This window comes from Trichomycterus rosablanca, chromosome 16 (assembly GCF_030014385.1).
Source record: "Trichomycterus rosablanca isolate fTriRos1 chromosome 16, fTriRos1.hap1, whole genome shotgun sequence".
NCBI classification, from domain to species: domain Eukaryota; kingdom Metazoa; phylum Chordata; class Actinopteri; order Siluriformes; family Trichomycteridae; genus Trichomycterus; species Trichomycterus rosablanca.
The window spans coordinates 25,252,825-25,274,280 of record NC_086003.1 but is presented as its reverse complement, the minus strand read 5'-3'; the positions used below and the strand labels follow the sequence as shown (position 1 = coordinate 25,274,280).

Genomic DNA, 21,456 nt, shown 5'->3' with positions numbered 1-21,456 from the left:
ATCATTGTACCATTTGCATTATAGTAATATAGTTATATAGGCTATACCCCAAAATGAGGCCCTGCTACATGTTTCTATAAAACTGAATTATTATATAGACCGATACAATTTCTCTTTTTTAAAATTATCCACAGTGTGCAATAATTTTCCTTTTCAAAAAATAGATATTGAGCGATATTGTGTTTATTTACAGCATGTGGTTGTGTTTATTTACAGCAGGTTTTACTGGTTTGTGTGTAATTCTGATAATATCTATGTATTATGTGCTAGTGCAGAAAGCACCATGTGAGGACAAGCATCCCATAAACCCCCATTTTTCATGTTGTGCTGATATCACCCACCCCTCCCAAGGTAAGCAGCATGATTATGTTTAAATCCCTGATGTTCTACAGGAAGCCAGTTTTCAAGCAGGCAGTTTGCAAATTGGTTTGTTTCACATTTGTGTTGTTTCAAAAAACTTGCCAAGCAATGCACATGATAATTCTATACAAAATCTACAGATGTGATATATATATTCATGGGACAGTTTAAAACTATTTTAAGCACAACAAGAAGTAGTTTATTTATGGATTGATTTGCATTAACATTTAACTAAATTACTTAATTAATAAATGGATTGTATGTCATGTATTTGATAAACTATAAATACAGATTCATTTCTAGCTTATAAATACACCAATATGCCTAAAAAATGTGGGCACCTCACCAAGCATGTCAGACATCCTATTCCAAAACCTTCAAGCTTCTAGAAAGGCTTTCCACAGAATTTTGGATTGTGTATGAGTGAATTTAAGCCCATTGAGTAAAAAGCATTTGTGAGGTTATGCATTGATAGTGGACAAGACCACAAACGTAATAATCTTATTTTCTGTATGTATATATTTTGACCCAAGATATTGTCTGAAAACTCACATTAATTAATTAAAATTTGTGAAAGTTTGTTTTTGGACAAAGAAGTATCCCAATCATCCAGTCACTGAAAAAAACAGTAGCAGATGTCATTGCAATCTCAAAACTGCCATGAAATACAAGCATACGTAAATAAGTTAGTTTTTTAAATGTACTTGGTGTCCACACTTTTTTGGCTACATAAATTGCATGTATTTAATAGCAGGTGTTTTGACTGCAGTATTAAATATATTTTGACATTTGTTGGTCTAGTGTGGTGTTAGATTTAGGACAGTTGAAAACATGCAATGCTGGTAGTTTTTTTCTCATGACATTATCCCACCGTTTCTGCATCGCTATATGTAATATGAAACAAAATACCTCTGCACTCACTCTGAAACATATCAACTCTGGGTAACAGCATTTAACAAAATCCCTCCCCTAGTCATTATGTACAGCATAACATTAGAAAGCAGATAAAGTGCCAAGACGTTGCCAAGTAAACTATGTTTTAGTCAGTAAAACACATTTGTGCAGAAATAAAATAATTTGTGGCCCTGCTCTGTAATCTTATATGCATTTACAGTATGCACATATTCTAATGCCAGTGTTTGTAAGCCTTTCTTTAGTGCTCATTTGGCCTAAATCATTATCAGCAGACACAGTACCAGTGACAACTAATAACAAATATTTTCTTAAAGCTATAAACATAGCATTAGATCAAACACATGAATGAAGGGAAAATAAAAGAAAATAGGGGAAAATTGTGTTAAATCAAAACAAAGAGTCAAGCTTTACTAAGATGGTTTTATTCAAAATTATGCAGAGCCAAATTATGAATTGGAATGAAAAATGTTCATGTTAAAATAAACTGTCATAAATAACTAATAAAATGTTTATGTATACAGATATAAATGCAGTATAAAATAAATGTGATAGAAAATGTCATGCTTGTCACATTGCCATTCGTATAGCTACAATGCTACTGAAAGATGGTTGAATGGATTGTGAGCTATATACCCATGTGTGTATATATTTTATAAATTGTTTTGCAAGTTTTACTGTGCCAATTTTTGCTCAGCTTATTTTTAAAAAGATTTTTTAACACTTAAATGCATATCATGTTAGCATGCCACTATTAAAGAAATGGAAAATGTACTTAATAGTGCAACAAATATCTTCACTGTAAGTTAGGCAATACTTTTCTAGTTTATTGATAAAATATTTAGGATGGGCCCGATTCATTTTTCATATGCAGGGTCAACTAAAATGTTAAACAAGTCTTTTGAAAACAAAGCTCTGAAGTGACAAACTCTTAAAATGAGATACAAACAGTCACACAATGAATTCAAAATATGAGAATGTGTCATGAATATTTTCATCTGCGTGCATATATTGTCCAATTTATTCAAAATTACTAAAATTTTATCATACATTGTGCAATATATGCTATTATATACAGTCCTTCAACATTTTACAGTACATTCCTAGCATTTTGGATATTCTTTTAATATTACTCTTTAGAAACAATATTTCATTAAATAGTTCTATATCTTTTACAAAGCACCATAGTTGATCAAAAATCATCCAGTTAAATGTCTTGTAAATACTTGAGCACATGTTCAAAATGAACTACATGACTTATTGGAAAGATCTATCTAAACATATGTTGCCACTTGTTTTGTAGGTAATTGTCATCTAATCAGACAAGTACTTGAATTACAAATGGAACAGCAAAGTACAAACATTAAAAAGCATTTTTTGCAATGACTAAAAACCATTCTCAAATTATAAGTTGCATGATCCTAACCAGCACAATGTTTAGTGATGAATAAAAAGTGTAAAGCTTAAAGCTCAGTACATTACATCTAAAAGCTTTAAATGGTATATGACTAGCTGATAATCTTTTTTTGTCTAATAAAGACAGTATAAACAAAATGCCTACAAAGGGACACTTGTAATGCGCTGGTCTTACATAAGCAAAAATACATAAAAGGAACTCTTTTTTTTCTTTTCAAAGTGCAATCAACAAAGTAAAACTGAATCTCTATGCCAACACAGCAGGCAGATGATTTATTTATAATCTGCCCATGGTACAACACAGTTTCTTAACATCTAAACGCTTCTCAGTGTAGCTAAAATCATAAATGCTAATTAGTGATCACATTCAGCACCCAGATGCAAGTCAAGTATGAATATGAGGAAATCCTTACCTCTTAAAAATGCATTTTGATAAGACATTAGGTAGCAACCATCAAAATGCCACAGCAGACATTGGATGTTTGATCCAATGATTTGAATGATGTTAAAATCCTAACATATTAAATACTGTGGATATTAAGATGACAAGCAGCAGCCACATCTGCTGGAAGATCAACTTGGTGGAATTAAGTGATTTCAAGTGATTACAGTCTGAAGACTCCCAAAGTTTTATAGCACCCAGAGTAGGCTGTTAAAATGCCTTTATTGTATTAATTAACCTTTGGGAGGGGTCTAATCATAGCCAACACAATAATTTTGCACATCATCAACTTCTCTTAATTTTGGAGTTCCATCAGGAAAACTGACATAAATTATTTAGCCAACCAATGCCCTTGTGAGCTTTTTAGCACGTCCAAAAAACTGAAACATGTAAAGCACCAACTCTGACAAACACCAGCAAATTTTTTCGACTGGCCACCAAAGTGAACATACACATGCTTAGACATGTCTGTTGTGACAGTGTGAATACATAGTAACTGGTAGAAAAAAAGCACCCTTGGATGATAAATACACAATAAAAAACTTTGGCCACATGGGAAAGCCTTGCATCGTACAGGCATTTTCCCTAATGTCTTTCCAGAGGAGAGAGACAGGCGTTGGGGTGCTGTTTCTACCCTCAGCCAGGTTAAGACTTGAAACAAAAGGCTACACAAATGGCCCACAAAGGCAGTAGGTTTACTTTTTTTATAAACTGCTAAAATGAGAAGACTAAATCGAGCCAAGCTAGTAAGGCTTGAATATGTATTTTTGATGTAACTGGGGGTATTTTATATAATTAAAAATACTACAGTATAATATGGCACAAAATGCTATTCTTCTCACAGTACAGTACACTTAACAGATTTATTGATTAAGGAAACTGTAGTATTTTTGGCATTACTATAGTACTAAATAGGAGCTCACAAAATCAGGAAATGATAAATAAGCTTTAAATTAAACCGTAACAGTACAGTGATTTCCAAGATTTTGCTCCAACACAAAAAAGTAAAAAATTAACCAAGAATAGTGTACACACAAGCCATAGCAGCTTCTGGTTGTAGTGGAAATGAACCTGTGTGCATTTCTGGAAAACATTTTGTTTCCTTTTTGGAACATAATATTTCTAAATAGTCAGCAGTAGTACATAACTTTTTTTGAACAAACTGAAACTCGCCCTGAAAATAAAGTCACCCTTGAAAATAGAAATACTGATCATTCCACATTTCTGGATGAGCAAATTTAGACGCTTGTACTTTGTAAGATGAAAAGGACAATATCCACCGCACACACAATGCTTGTTATACACATTAGCACTGGTACCTTGAAAAAGTATTTAAACATTTATTTAATGTTTCACTGGCTTAGATAGCACATTTGAATAATAGTATAGTTAGCTTTTTAACTGTTGATTTATAAAATGGTGTATTGGCAAATTAAAAGAAAAAAAAAACATTTCTAATAATGAACTGAATCTCAAAGAGTAGTAAGATTGTAATAGTTTTTATTGCCACATTGCCTAGGACAAGCTATCCCTTGATTTTTTAAACAAGTTGATTGAAAATTTTTACACAAATAGTATATACAGTGGGGGAAATAAGTATTTGATCCCCTGCTGATTTTGATCCCCTTACAAAGACTTGAACAGTCTATAATTTTTATGGAAGGTTTATTTTAACAGAGAGAGACAGAATATCAACAAAAAATCCAGAAAAAAAACATTAAATAAAAGTTATAAATTAATTTGTATTTAATTAAGGGAAATAAGTATTTGATCCCCTACCAACCAGCAAGAATTCTGACCCCCACAGACCGGTTATGTGCCCATGAGGCACACAAATTAGTCCTGTCCCTGTATAAAAGACTCCTGTCACAGAATCAGTTTCTTCCGTTCAAATCTCTCAACCACCATGGGCAAGACCAAAGAGCTATCAAAGGACGTCAGGGACAAGATTGTAGACCTGCACAAGGCTGGAATGGGCTACAAGACCATCAGCAAGAAGCTTGGTGAGAAAGAGACCACTGTTGGTGCGATAATTCGAAAATGGAAGAAATACAAGATCACAGTCAATCACCCTCACTCTGGAGCTCCATTCAAGATCTTGTCAATGATCTCAAGGGAGCTGGGAGCAGAGAAATGCTGGATATGACCCCAAGAACACCATCCCCACCAGGCATTTCTTTGCCTCCAAACACGGCGAGTGGAGTTGATGCCAAAGAGCTCAATTTTGGTCTCATCTGACCATATCACATTCTCCCAAGCTTTCTCCGAATCATTCAGGTGTTCATTGGCAAACTTCAGACGGGCCTGTACATGAGCCTTCTTGAGCAAAGGGACTTTGCGGGCACTGCAGGATCTCAATCCATTACGGCGAAGTCTGTTACTAATGGTTTTCTTGGTGACTCTGCTCCCAGCTCCCTTGAGATCATTGACAAGCTCCTCCCGTGTAATTCTGGACTGACCTCACCTTTCTCAGAATCATTCTTACCCCACCAGCTGAGATCTTGCATGGAGCTCCAGAGTGAGGGTGATTGACTGTGATCTTGTATTTCTTCCATTTTCGAATTATCGCACCAACAGTGGTCTCTTTCTCACCAAGCTTCTTGCTGATGGTCTTGTAGCCCATTCCAGCCTTGTGCAGGTCTACAATCTTGTCCCTGACGTCCTTTGATAGCTCTTTGGTCTTGCCCATGGTGGTCGAGAGATTTGAACGGAAGAAACTGATTCTGTGACAGGAGTCTTTTATACAGGGACAGGACTAATTTGTGTGCCTCATGGGCACATAACCGGTCTGTGGGGGTCAGAATTCTTGCTGGTTGGTAGGGGATCAAATACTTATTTCCCTTAATTAAATAAAAATTTATAACTTTTATTTAATGTTTTTTTTCTGGATTTTTTGTTGATATTTTACATTTTCAGCATTTAGCAGACGCTTTTATCCAAAGCGACTTACACAATGAGCAGAAGAAGAGATATTCTGTCTCTCTCTGTTAAAATAAACCTTCCATAAAAATTATAGACTGTTCAAGTCTTTGTAAGGGGGTAAACTTACAAAATCAGCAGGGGATCAAATACTTATTTCCCCCACTGTATATATTAGCTATATCAGTTCATATAATTTTCTTATTCCTTATATTGTTATATAATTTTCTTTACTCCTTAAGTGGTGTAAAAATACTTTTTCAAGGCTCTTTACAAAACACTGTAGTGTTTTACTGTTTTGCCGACTTTTTAAACAATGTTAAACCATATCTAATAAAAAATGATTATAAACTAGTCAGTAATAGACTGTGAATGAACATTTAAAGCTGTTGAGAGGTTACTGAAGGTTTGTCTGTCCAGCAGTGTTGAGCTGATGAGTCTCGGGCGACTCTGAGGTATATCTGGTCTATGCATGAGAACCCTGTGTTCTAGTGAGACAGAGTGAGACTACTGGCAGAATGAAACAGGTGTAGACATGTGATGAGATCTGTAAAGCAAATAAATAAACCTTAACGCTTACACACGTCTGCTGGATGCGATATAACCATCTTATACAAAGCTAAAAAACTATCATAGAAAACGAATCATTTTTTATTGAAGGTAACCTTGCACTGGAGCAAAACCTTGGAACACTATCAACCAGTGTTACCTCATAATAGAGAATCTACAAGAAAACAAAGAGGAGCCAGACATAGAGTGTGGCTGGTTGAGCCAGTGAGGCAAGAAAATGCAGTGGGCTTTGGGAAGAGTGCAGCCTGCTCTCCAGGGCCTCAGAGAAAAGTGGCATGGTCTGTGTCCGCTGAGTCCATACTTGCCAGAATGGCTTTCTGGTCATCTCGTGGTGGGCGGCGGTACAGCAGGGCAGAGAAGCGGGCATATGGGTCCTGTCTGGTCAACTTTTTCTTCTTTTTGCGGAGGTAGACAGCTTCTTCTGGTGGGAGAACCTGAGAGGTGTGGGGCTGCTGGGTCTGAGAGGTTGGGACACCTTAATCCAGACAGGGGATTTGAGTCAACACACATACATCAAAATACACATACAAAAATACACATACAAAAATGGAAGCAAACATTCTGTATTTACATACAATGAATGCCCATCACAAGTGTATGTAATCTTTTGACCGTGTACTGTCAATTTAAAAAAGCATGAATGGAATCTCACCCATTTTCTTTCTGCCCTTGGAGTTGTTATTGTTTACTGCGAACTTCTTGGCTTTTTTGATGCGTTGGAATCTCAATGCTTCTATCCTCTCAGACCCTGCAGGGCCACTTGATGTACCCCGATGTTTTCTGTACAGAGGATAAAGACAGGGCAGGGGTATCACACAATAGGCACACAAAACTATTTACCAATAGTGGCTACTATTGGTAAAACACTGGTCACATATGGCTTGGCCCAATCCTCAAGTGCTGTCAGTGCCAAGCTATAAGCGCACCAGATTACCTATGAACCAGTCCAAGACATTCACACTTTCGGAATCGGGCAGCTGAATCAGCATGACAGTAATGGAGCCAAAAATTATTTGAGTGGAAAGATAGGTATACTCAGGGTCAAGGAGGTGCTCAGATGCCCCCATGACACAATTGAAAATCATTAAAGAATTTAAAATAAAAACTTTATTAATACTGTTAATTATAATCTCTATAAAAATGATACAATACTATGTTATATAAAACAATATCATCTTAAAATTCATATCTTGTTAAAGCAACACTATATACAGTGGGGGAAACCACTTTCATTTTCGTTATATATAATAAAATATACTTCCAGTGCATGTATTTACTATAAAATTAAAATTTTTACTTTTACGTAAATAAAAAGTAATTGTTTATAAGTATAAATAAAGCTATGTCTAAAAAATCAGTTTATGGGAGAGCACTCGGTTGGTGCAGCAGTTAATTACACTAGCCCACTACCGCTGGCATCGAAGGTTCGAATCTCCAGTAGTGCTATTGGCCAATCAGGCGTCTGAATACACCTGACTTGAGGCATCTAAGGGGTGGCCGAAGCCCCACGATGGATTGGCGGTCTGACCTGGATGTGTTACTGCATTGTCCTTAGTGATTCTGGGAAAACAGGACCAACCGCAACCCTGTCTTGGATAAGGCAGTGATCATACTTGAAAATTAAATAAAAACAAAGGTGGGGTGTATTCAGACACCAGATATTAATAGTACTGTTGCAAAGCTGTTGTGATAAGAAACAATAAGATATTTGTGGTAAGTTTAAAATCCCTCCGAAATTTTTATATGATAGGAAGATGCCATGCAATTACCGTCACCTTTTTAGATATTAAGCTCTAAAGTTCAAATCCCAAGTGGTGCTATGGACCTGGTTGGGTGTCCAAACAGGCAGAAATGGCTGGGCCTGAGAGATGGAGGCCGTTGGGCTTCACTGCTGCTGTTCAACTGCTATGTCTACTGTCTGGTTGAGGTGCCTGCACTAGTAATGGATGTTTATTTATTTATTTAATAGGATTTTAAGGTAATGCTTTACACATGACAGGACAGGTAGTGCCAGATTGCACATAATTCAAAGTTCAGTGTCAAACTCCATCATGGCCAATTTCTGAAGTAGATAAATGCACTGAAAGTATATTAAATACCTCAAACAAAAGTTGTTAAATACTTCTTTTACCCTCACTGTATATATGTTTTGGAGAAATGTAAAAATGTTGCTAAATAACAAGGAATACTAATACTATACGAATTAAATTACATTTGGGTTGTATTCACAGTCTTCCCATCCAAATACAGTTAGGAGGCACTTAAAACGCAGCCCACATATTCAGCCACACACACGCACAAGCACACCCACACACACACACACACCTCGGACGAGGCACGGTACAACAAGTATAAAAAGCATTATAGAGTGGTCATCCTTCTGCTAGGGCTGCCAAGAGAAATTGAAAGCCATTAGTAAAGGGGAACTTTACAGCTGGGGGACAAAGCATCTTCAAATGTGTTCATAGACATGAATACTGTCTACAATGGGCTTCACCATGCTGACAGGGGGAGAGATGGCGGGAGGGGAAAATGGCTATTCGGGAACAGTCACATAATGAAAAATAAAACAAGCCACTCAGACAACAAATGTAACAAGAATTTAATCAAAAATTTGTTTTTTTCCAACTGAAGAGCAATATTTAGCGATTGCATGCATGGAATTTTGCACATGGAACAGAACTTTAAAGGGGAATACTCTGAAAAGCACTCCACTGGGCAAATATTCACAAACAAGGGAATGTTTTGGTGCCCAGAGCCAGTAGTATTTTCCCCATTACAAAAAAAGAAAAAAAGAATTATGAGCTGTTTTGGCCGGATATTTTCTACATGTAGTAATAGTGGGTTCTGCAGTCCAGATTATTATGTATAAAGTGTGCATTTGGTTTCTTTCATGAATGTAATAATACAGCCATTTTTGATGTAATATTAACTTCACTTATCAAAAATCGAATTTCCAGTCTATATTAATGTCAAACTCTAAACAAAAATCCTGCTGGTAAATAATTAACTGATAAACTGTGAACAGTTTAATAGTTTCAGAATCAATAAGCTAGATCATAAGGGTTTATTTTTTATATTAACCCTAGATAATATAAATGGTTCTAAATGTTATTGTGTTCTCTTTAAAAGCTCTATCAGTTGTACGTTCTTAATTTAGTGTACAGTGACTAGTGCAAGGGTTCCCAATATGCATAATAAGGGTTAACCAGTAACTCTGTACTAAAGGCCTATTATTACACGAATTATTGCAGATGTGTGGCCTAGAAATTGTAAATTTGCTTTTATTTAATAATTAAGATGAAAAATCACATATGCATACCAAGATGAGAATGCATATAGGATTCAGGAATTCATTTGAGGTAAATGCTTAGTTAATTATAAAACAAAACAAAAAAGAAAAAAACAAATTTCAAGTCGGTGTAACAAACTAAAAAAATAAATCAAAATCCTCAGACTCGTATTCCCCTTTAAAGAACGAGGTGAATAAAAGCCCCACCTGCTGCCCCCCCCCTTTCAGACATGGATCCGACCCTTACCTATTGCGGTGTAGAGGACCTGGTCACAACAACGCTGCCCAGATAGCTGAGATCAATCAAAAACAAAGCAGGTAAGACTCCAGGAGTCATATAAAATGACCAACTGCCCCTAAATAAGATGATGACGACATTGCAACAGATGAAAGCGAACAGCCCCTGCAACGCAATTCGCCCAACAAGCCTCCCCCTGGCAGTTAGAACTGGGGTGACCTGGGAGATGGAGGGAGGAAGGTGTAGGAGAAGCATTTATGCATTCATATTACTGCTCTGCTGGAAACGACTAGTTCAACATCCACTTCAGACATACTGTAAACCATATTAAAAAGCCTGTTAGTCAAAACAGGGTTTCATTTTAATTGATAAAAGTCAATTGGGATGTGGGGTTCCTCCTGTTGGGTGAAAGGCAGGGTAAAGCATGACACAGAATGGAAAGGTTGGGGTCCAGTGGTGGCGTCCTTGGTTTTTAGACTCTTAAGAGGCTTTGTTGCTTGAATTTGACTTAATATTGTACTTATCCAGAGACTATGCCCCAAATGTATGTCAACATATCTATAAAGCAAATAATTCATCTAGCCTTAAGCTTTGTGTATTTGACATGACAGGGTGTCGTTATGTGCTTTACAGACCGTATGAATGAAAACTGATGTTTGACATGAAAAGCAGCATCAATGAGATTGGATAGTATAGCAACTTAGATCACAATTTATTCATGTAGAAAATGATGTTATATGGTCTGCAAAATGTAAGGAATCAAGGGCAGTTTACTTAAAAAGACATGACTTTAAAGTTATTTTCACTGGCAGAACTGCAACCTTTATGAGATGTTATCTAGATTTTTTTAGATATGCCACGTTTTTAGATTTGCAACTCCATTGTACCTACCCTGATAGTTGGGTTGGAGAGGGTTCTGATGGAAGAATCTCCTCCTCACTCCTTCTGCGGGTTGGCATCTGTCCGAAAAGGTTGCTGCTTTCCATAGGAGGTGATGGGGACTGGGACGGATAGCTTGCTGCTGAGGTGGAAAAAGTCATATGGGAACGGTAACTAGGACTTGCCCTTCGGCTGCCCTGGCCTTGAGCAGGAGAAGAAGACGGGGAGGATCTCTTTGAGAAGCTTACAGAAGAAGGAGGCTGCAGGGTTATTTCAGACATCTCAGGAGGAATAGGTGGTGGCACAACGCTAGGACGGGGCCGTGGACGCACTACAATCTCTGGTGAGCCTTCATGAGAGCTAATGGGGCTTTGAGTAAGAGGTGAAAGGCGGGATGGCTGGAGTACTACCATGCTGGGTTCCATCCTACGGGGCTGCCTGGGGCTGAGTCTGGGCATTAACTCATACCAGCGGGTATCCAGGCTTCCGAATGAGCTAGGACCAATGTGAGACGCTGGGTCAGGGTAAGGCAATACCGGCACACCCATACCGTGGCTTGTGTGTCTTAGCTGCCCTAGACTCTGTGCCTCTTGCATAGGTAAATGTCTGGCTGGAAGGCCCTGAGGCTTTACTCTGCTGGGAGACTTGCTTGGCCGACTTTTTGGGGCCTCCAGCTGTAGTATACCAGGGTAGGAAGGTATGTGAATAGAAGGGGGTGGGAGAGCACTGGGAGGGTGAACCAAGGGAGGTGGAAGAGGTGGTTCCCGATGAAATTGCAAAGGATGAGGTGGAGGAAATATGAAGTGTGGACCTTCAAATGTGGCAAAGGAAAAATCAGGCCGTTGCCAAATGTCTGGCGAGCGAGACGATGTGTGGGGCAAGGGAAGGGAGCAGCCTGAGACTGCATAGTGTTGAATCTCTCTCTCACGTATCTCTTCTGGCATGGCTGGATGACCAAAACGCCCCTCAAGATGATAAGGGGGTGAAGAGACAACTGAGCTAAGTGGGCTGGTGTCTGTCATGTAGAAAGGGGGTGGGGGCTCAGGTTCTCCAGGATTGCCCAAGTAACTGCCCAAGTAGAACTGACCATGGGAAAAGGCTCGAAAATGAGGAGCACCACGTATTTGTCCCATGGCATGAAGTCGGCTGCTTTCCATGATGGTCATACCCTCCATTGGCCTCTGAAAGCGGGGGCTATAGGCTGGGGGCTGCAAGTAAGATTCTTGGCTGGATGAAAGGGGAGAGATCTGATGAGGTCTTAGGGTGGCCATCATAGGAGGCATAGGGCCTGGGTCATCATTTTCTTCATCAGACTGTCGAAATTCTGGATAAAGATCTGACTCTTCCACAAAGGGAAAGCCCTCAATTCGTCTGGGCTTTACTGGTGTTTCTCTTTCAGTGGGATCCATGATAAAGCGACCATCGGGGCCTCGGCTTATCAACTCAATGGGTGTGGTAGCCTCAGCCTCATGTTTAGAGACGCTATATTTCTTGCTAATTATTGCTCGTTTGGTCTTCTTATATAAGGATAGCTCCTTCTCCTTGGCAGGACTTGGTGGAAACTTCCTAGGTCGTGAGCCATCCTCAGATGACTCCGATGGAGCTCCTATGGTTTGGACACTCTCTGGACTCATCTTTCCAGATGACCTGAAAAAGAACACAAAGAAGTGGTTGAGAAAAATCCTGGCTTGTGATTTTTTAAAAAGTTAACACCATGGCATGCCACGTTATAAACATTTGACTCACTTATACAATACTAAAACAGAGCTCCAAGTTCTCAACTCCAGCCCCTTCTAAGAAAACCTAGAGGGTGCCTTGCTAACACGGCTAAGGTCTTTGTAATAATTTGCACCCTCCTTGTACAGCATTAAAGATATACTTAAAGATTTTTGTGTGCACCATGCAAAGTGTAGATATTTGTTTATGATGTATACTTGACAGAGCCATGCTTTTAATTTATTGTTTTATGTTAGTGTTACTTTAAAAGTCTTAAAATTAATATTCCATGCCTAATTTACGCTGATTACTAACAATCTGTCAGTTAAATATCAGCCTAGATTAGTGCCATTCTATAATTGATAAACACTTGGTGGTAAAATACATTAAATGTTTAATCCTGCATCACTGAGCTATGATAGCCCACAATGATCTTCCTATGAGCCCTGAAAATATATAATTTACTTTGATTGATAGCTGTGATATCTCATTTTATTTCTCTATAACCTAGTTAAGATGCCTTGGCAAAAAGCTTTCCTGAGACCATATACTCTGTAATGTTACAAGTTATTGTTTTAACCCAGTAACTAAGTCTCCTATATCACACAACAGCTGACAACTTGGGACATTAAGGGCTAGCAAGTGCTTTCTCTGAGAGATGTGATGCTAGCCACTGACTCTTTTCTAACTGCAGCTCAGAGAAGCTTCATAAAATTATAGGATGTAAGATATGAATTTAAATCAATTTATATGTAAAATATTTATATGCATTTTCTCCCCATTTTCCTCCCAAATTAGTGCACTCAATTTTTGTCTTCCACTGCTGAGAGATACCAGATTGCATCCAAGGAGAGCACATCACTTCACACTCCTCTTCCGACATGTGTACAGCCCTCCTCTTCTCGCCCCTGCATTCTGCACAGGCGTCTCTTCTGCCAATCAAGGTCCTTACACAGCGTATTAGGACCCACCCACCCACACATAGTTCGGCCCCCACCCTGCAGATACGGTGGCCAATAGGTATCTGCTGCAGACACTGCCAATTATGCCCGTCAGATGGCGCCCAGCCGACCGGTGGCAACACCAAGTTTTGAACCGAGGAGTTTAGAAACTTGGTGCTGGTGTGCTAGCGGAATATCCCGCTGCGCCACCTGGGCGCCCTCAAAATGTTCTTTAAAAGAACATAAATTGTTAACAGAGGAATCGTTATGTCACTGAAAAAGGACATGGGATGAAATTCCAAGACTGTCATGGAATACATAGCTCTCCCAAGTGTATGTAAACATTTTTTACTTAAACTTTATTAGAGAACACAAAGCCCACGTTATGAAAGAGGACCATTATCAGAAGGACAAAATCAGATTCTTTTTAAATAGATTATTTTATTGGCTGAAACAACAGATAATTATCCAGGCAACAATAGAGAAAATCTTGGCCACAGTTTGTTCCTTCATTTAGTAACAAAATACACATCACAGCTAAAGCACTTTCTGCTGCCTCATTACAGCTCACACTCCTGCCTATAATGGCTGAAGTGAGGGAGCTGGGTTTCCACAGCAACTGTTTACCGGTGAACAACATCGAAGGCAAAAATGTCATCCCCGTGTCTGCTAGCAGAAATATAATCTAATGAATTACAACCAGATGAAAAAGCATGTATGTATATAGTTGTTATGTAAAGCTTCTTCATGACTGTTACAAATCAGCAAGCTTTCTAAATTACACTAACCAAGTCATGACAAAATGAAGCACAAACAAATCGAAATATACTTTTATATATTTAAATATGTATACGGTTACAGTTTCAGGTAAAAGTAAATAAACTCTTTGGGTCTACACAGATTTCTGGAATAAAAATTTCTGGATGTTTTGTGATTTGATTTTCTGCAGACCAAAAGCAGCAAAGTTTGGTGCTTTTTCTGCTGCAACATACTTCAATACAATTAAGATAAATCAGATGCCTTTTAACAGGAAATAGCCAAGCTGTCATCCATCCTGGACAATACTGCACATCCACTACACGAGTCTGTATGGGTCCTAACAAGCTCCTTTAGTACCAGACTCCTACACCCCATGTGTAAGAAGGAGCGCTACCGCAGGTCCTTCATTCCTGCAGCCGTCAGGGCTTACAATTATAATATGTAATATATCACTCATATCTACACTTACATGTCTACAGCGCAATACAAAAGTGCAATATGTAACACATTATTCATATTTTCATGTATATATTATATTTCTTGATAATATATGTACATCACTTTTTTTAAGGGAATATTTTTAGTATATATAACTACACACTGTGTGCAATTTATTTCACTTACTTGTATTTCTGTTTTTACCTCCTTTCTTTTATACCGCTGTAACAAGTTAATTTCCCCAAGGGGATCAATAAGGTCTTTCTTATCTTATCTTATCTTATCTTATCTTATCTTATCTTAAAATCAATGAGCTGTCCAGTCTGGCTATCCAGGACTGGAACAGTGCCCCTGTGTTCTAAATTACAAATATTATAAAAATGCATTTTGTGTGAACTAATTACACAGTTCAAGTAAAAAATAATGATGAGGACAATGTTCTATGAACAGATCCGTTTTACAGCTGTGTTTTACAGCTGTATTCACAGAAGATAAAAATGGTATATATGAGTGTTGGCAGAAATATATAGTGGATACATTAAATATGATAAATTTAACAAGGTAGGATCTCTGCTGACATTCACCCTGCTGCCATATCAGCATGCAGGTGTGAAAAGTTGAACTTGAGTCGACACTGAATGAAGCAGTTTCCATGAACAATGTAAATGCAGAATATTCACCAATCCCACTAATACCCACTCTACGTGACAACAATAACCATAAGAACACCAAAACTAAACAAAATATGACTGAAAGCAAAATTTCCGCTGCAGCGTGGTCAAGCTCGAGTGTGCAGGGGGGTGTTGGTCACAAGAACGCAGCAGTTCAGAGAAGGCCTGGCAGTGAAATCTGAAAATCTGAAATGTATATTATTGGGTGATTAAACACTCAGCAAAGTTTTACATGGTCCACCAGCCTGCAAATAAAATACTTGAAATGGAAACAAATTACAAACTATGTACAATAACTACAAACAATCAAAATCTATTATAAATAAATGCACCGTTTATGACAATTTTAATGTTTATATATAATTTCATGCATTGCTTTGTGCAAAATTTCATTAAGAGTTTCCACACGGCTACAACACAGCTTCAGGTTTTATGTTAATACATTCAGTAAATGATTTTTTCATATACACCGACACTGCAAAATGTGCGATTCTGATTTTTTATTTTGTATTGCATTTATCCTACTTAATTCTTGTGCTTTGTCAAAACTGTGCTTAGTCATTTGGAATTCTCCACTGCGGCTCCCCTGCTAGTGGCTAAGAAGGACGTGTGAAAAGTTAGCGACATTCTGTTTTACTGACCAGCAGCCGCTACCAACAATCACACTACACTCTCTGTATTCCTTCCCTACTTGTGCCATAGCCTTAAACAGCCAGTAGGACAATGTCTGTTAGGTGTCCGACCAGGCTATTTGGACCACTGAGACTTCACATCCAATCTCTGCTGAGTGGGACCGCACATTAAACTTAAAATACACCAGAACACTTAATACTTTTTTTGATGGGTTGTATACATCAGTTGATCAAATTTAAAAAGTGTAATTTTTTTTTACTGTTTGGACGTTGTTGTTGTATTTTATAATGCACCCTTTTAAATGTGAGACAAGAGTCTCTGTTTTTACACAAGCCGTGATGTGACATGCTGAAAAAGTTACATATGTTACTTTAAAATGTATAAATATCTTGTAGACAAACAGTTATTGACTGAAACTTTGTTGCTACACCAATTAATTCCATCAATCAAAGGAAATGGACCAACAACAAGAAGAACAATGAAGCGATTATTTGGAGAATTTTTTGGCAAATATAAGCATTAAGATAATTAAGCATTATGATAATTAAGCAAATTCTCAGCATACATTGCTAATAAAAGACAGCGACTGTAGCTATTCTTCCATGAGCACTTTTTATTCATACTCGCATAAAACTAGATTACGACCTCAGAATAATTTTTTGCTGGTGTTCAGTAATTTTCTTGCCTAGCGGTAACACCAAAGTGTTTAAATCTCACTTCTGCGCTAAAAATGGCACCTAACCAAAATAATTTAAGGTCAGTTGGTCACTTTTAATTAATGCAGTAGGGCTGACTGATTGTTGCATAAAGTTAGATGTTTGTAATAAATGTGCAAATAATTGTACAAAAAAAGCAATTGTTTTTTCCAGGATTATGAAACTTTTCATTTAACTCAAATGTCTGTAAAATTATTTCCTAATAGAATCATGCAGAATTGTCATGTGCAATTCTACAGTTTTACTACTAGAAATCATTCGTTTATTTTTACTAAAATGGTGGGTCCAGTATCTCCCTAAAATAGTATTCTTGACTTGGTGCAAATTTATTGCAGAACAAGACATAATCACACATTCACTCACTCAGCTCCTCACTTCCATTTGGGGCAGTTCTGAATAGCTAATTTACCTTCTGCATGTATTTAGAAAGTGGGTCAAAATAGAAAGTGGAAGTATCTAGAAAAGTAAGTATCTAGGAAAGTACCTAGAAGAAGTGAATACAGGAGGAACATTTAAATCTCATCACAGACACTGATCGGATACAGGAATCTAAACCATGTCCTCAGAACCCATGTTACTGTGCGGCGCCACATTTTCAGCTGCAACATTGTGCCTCCAACTATCTCACTAAGTCACTATTCACACATGATATTGTATTGTCTGTTTAGATCTGTTAGTGAAGCAGTGGAACTGCATGGATTTCAGTTTGCACTATGGTAAGTACATCAATATTTTGGCCACACGCCAAGAATGTTGCTTATCGCTTTCATTAGTCATTTAATCTTCACAATTTTAAAGAATTGCATTGAATTAAACTGTTATGACGCTCTTCTATATACGAAACGTTGAGGTAGTGGTGTGTTTAACTAAGGCAGTGTGTCTTTTTTGCTTTCCAACTGCAGTAACAGGCATGCTCCAAGAAATCAGGTAATTTACTCTGCAAAATCTGAGAAATTGTGGAATCTGTTCAGGAACATTTAGTCTACAGTATTGTAAGCCTGCAGAGATAAAATCACTAAGGCGCTACTAAGGCAGAGAGATGTAGAACAGTAGCAGTGAGAGCCAGTGGGGTGAACCTGATGGTCAGCGTAGTGCATGCCTAATGTGCCATAATGATGCCAGCCAGCCAGGACCTGACAGGGAGGAGAGTAAAAGCTCACCTCCACATCTCACCTTCATTTAATGCCTGAGCCATCAAGCTAATTCAGTCAATCTGAATTACCCAAAAATGTGGATGAAATAAAGTGAAATACATATAGTGAAATCACATAGGTTCTCTATAAATTAATCAACCATTACTTAGGGCTTCAAACGTCTTAGGACCAGCCCTATTATTACGTCGTCAGTTTTAAATTAAACAAACTTAAGCTGCATCATTCACTGCAAATGCACATGACTCAACAGCTGATGCATTTAAGGTCAGTAGACTGTGCATTTTCATAAGACAGTGGTGAAAATCTCTGCCATTACAGCTGTGAACAGCAGTGCACAAGCGGGCATACGGCCAAGCCAGCGGACACCACTGCACAAGGTGCAAGCACTCACTGAAAACTAAAAGTTGGGGGCCTGGACTTGTTCCCATTAGTTCCCTTTCCAAGATGGCTGAATGCCAGGCAAGGAGGTTAGAGGAGTCCTGAAACAGAGGGCATAGCAGCGGAGCATGAGGGCTGTCAAATATGTTTTGTTTTCTATCACCCAACAGAGCAAGACAGGACAAGCGACAAAGAGGGAAAGAGCAGAAAATGAGCTAAAAGACATTAGAAGTTACATGAACAAAGACGTTTCAGTTAAGTTTGACTTTTTATAAGTTACATCATGAATTATATATTATTAGTTCTGAAAATGTAATACATTTTGCTGGCTTTAATTATAACTATTTATATAATCCAACATATCCTGTAATAATTATGTTTTAACATGCATTCCCCGGAATCACAGGATGCCAATCCATCAAGTAGCCTCGGCCATGCCCCTCCTCAGACATAGCCAATCATATCTATGTGTAGAAGCCCAAAGAGTCGATTCAAAATCTGGATCCCAAAGAACAAGGCAGTAAAGTCAGTGTCAACTCAAGGGTTAAGAGTTAAAATAACTTAAACTATACAACAAAAATGCTGGTTTTGGTCCTAGTTCAACAGCCACATGTATAAAAGTGTATGGAAAATTCCACCTGAGTAGTAGGTCTTATTTTTTTGTGTACTTGGTCAATAAAAATACACCGACAAGGCATAACATTATGACCACTGACAGGTGAAGTGAATAACAGTGATTATCTCCTCATCCCAGCACCTGTTAGTGGGTGGGATATACTGTATTACGCAGCAAGTGAACATTTTATCCTCAAAGTTGATGTGACAGGAAAAATGGACGAGCGTAAGGATCTGTGCGAGTTTGACAAGGGCCAAATTATGATGGCTAGACAACTGGGTCAGAGCATCTCCAAAACTGCAGCTCTTGTGGGGAGTTCCCGGTCTGCAGTGGTCAGTATCTATCAAAAGTGGTCCAAGGAAAGAACAGTGGTAAACTGGCGAAAGGGTCATGGGCGGCCAAGGCTCATTGATGCATGTGGGAAAGAAGGCTGGCCTTACAGGAGTTAAAGGATCTGCTGCTAACATCTTACCTGGGACCAACACAATATTAGGAAGGTGGTCATAATGTTATGCCTAATTGGTGTAAATGCCTAGCTGTTTTTTGTCAAAAATTATAAATGCATGAATTAAATCCCATACATACATATAAAAGGTGCCACAACTTAAAAACTTTATAGCTCCATAATATTCCCAAATACTCCTCTTATAGCAACCACTGTGAGCATTGTACATGATCTTTAATATGAACCCAGTAACAATCACACTTTATTAAATAAGAGGTTATATTTCAAAATCAAACATTTCCTTTTCAAGTGTGTTTTGTACCACCAAACTTAATATGTACAGATTAATAAAGTCACATTTCAGATAAATACTGCATCACAATTATTTTCCTCTAGTCAGCAGAAATTTCAGTTATCAAGTTTCAGTGTGTTAAGTTTAATTTCATTAAAGTTGATCTTTAGATATATAGTTGCTTTGTGTCTTATGTGGAGGAGCGCTAGCCCTTGTCAAACCTCTGTTGTGCATATTTAACACTTACAAATATAGTTAGACTACAGACAGGTAATTACAGGTCCTTCTTGATGCACTGTAGAAAAAAATGATTAAAATGTGCAGTAAAGGGGTATTCCAGGACCAGGACTGGAAATCAAGTCCATGGTTATTTCAGCCAGACAATGCCAGGCCTCATTCTGCATGTGCTACAACAGTCACTTCATAGACACAGAGTGCATGTGCTTGACAGATCTGTCTCCTATTGACAATGTATGCTACAAAAAGGAGAAAGAAAATGCTGACCTGGACTATCAAGCACCTAAAGTCATTTATCGAGCAAGAATGGACAAAAATTTTACTTACAAAACTGCAACAATAAGTGACCATTAAAAAGTGACAAGAAAAGTAACAAGGAAGGTGATGTAACACAGAAGTAAACATGCCAATCTTTTATATGTATTTTTAAGTCACTTAATTAAACATTTAAGAGATTTAACAAATCACGGATTCTTGTTTTTATTGCATTTCACAAAATGTCCCAACTTTTTTAGAAATAGGGTTTGTACAGATGGGTGCAAAAAAACACAAGACTATGATTAGCACTGTCTGAAGTACCACACCGCACCACACCACACCACAAATAAAAAAAACATGGTAAAAGTTTAAGTGGTTACTTACGGAGTCTCAACGCTTTTCCTGGTGTGTGTTATTGAAAGTTGAGGATCTATACAAAACGAAAGCAAAAAACAGATTTGTAGATAAAACAGAAATATTATAGATATAATAGAAATATTGCTATTACACTAGTCTGCCACTGCTGAGATCCAGGTTTGAATCTCTGGTGTGTATTCCTGCCTTGTGCCTAGTGTTTTCGAAAAAATTGGACCCACAGTGACCCTGGTCAGGATAAAAAGGTGGTACAAAATAAATGAAATAAAATGAATGAGAGGGTTGACACAATCCAGGTTATCACAAGAAGAGCATACAAAATTTTTGGCTCACGCTCCAAAAATAAGTGATTCGGTTGTCATCTGACAAATGTATTTCTCCACACAGGTGATTGGGTCGCGCAGCAATGTTTTGACATCCTTGACCAGCTAGGGTGTCATGCAAGCGGCATAGGATGCCAGAGTTTATGGGACCTGCACATATTTTTCCAATACCCATACTCACTTTCTTAGCCGCTTATCCAATTAGGGTCGTGGTGGTGGTGGGGGGGGGGGGGGGGGGGGGGGTGGAGCCTATCCCAGCTTTTCAATGGGCACAAGGCACAGAGTAACACCCTGGATGGGGCGCCAGTCTATCTCAGGGCAGACACACATACATACAGTACATACAAACACACACACATACCCATTCACCTATAGGGCAATTCAGTGTCTCCAATTAACCTGACTGCATGTTTTTGGACTGTGGGAGGAAACCGGAGCTCCCGGAGGAAACCCACGGAGACACAGGGAGAACATGC

General features: G+C 38.1%; 1 protein-coding gene across 1 annotated transcript in view; it reads right to left on the bottom strand.

The window, feature by feature from the left end:
• Nucleotides 1-6,782: 6,782 nt before the first annotated feature.
• Nucleotides 6,783-21,456, bottom strand: part of igsf9bb (immunoglobulin superfamily, member 9Bb) — a 100,395-nt gene continuing 85,721 nt past the window's right edge. Inside the window, exons 17-20 of the mRNA XM_063011931.1 lie at nucleotides 20,667-20,712; nucleotides 11,041-12,675; nucleotides 7,272-7,399; nucleotides 6,783-7,094 (exon numbers count right to left, since the gene is read on the bottom strand). Coding sequence (XP_062868001.1) covers nucleotides 6,880-7,094; nucleotides 7,272-7,399; nucleotides 11,041-12,675; nucleotides 20,667-20,712 — 2,024 coding nt within the window. The 3' untranslated portion in view covers nucleotides 6,783-6,879. The remainder of the gene's footprint in view (nucleotides 7,095-7,271; nucleotides 7,400-11,040; nucleotides 12,676-20,666; nucleotides 20,713-21,456) is intronic.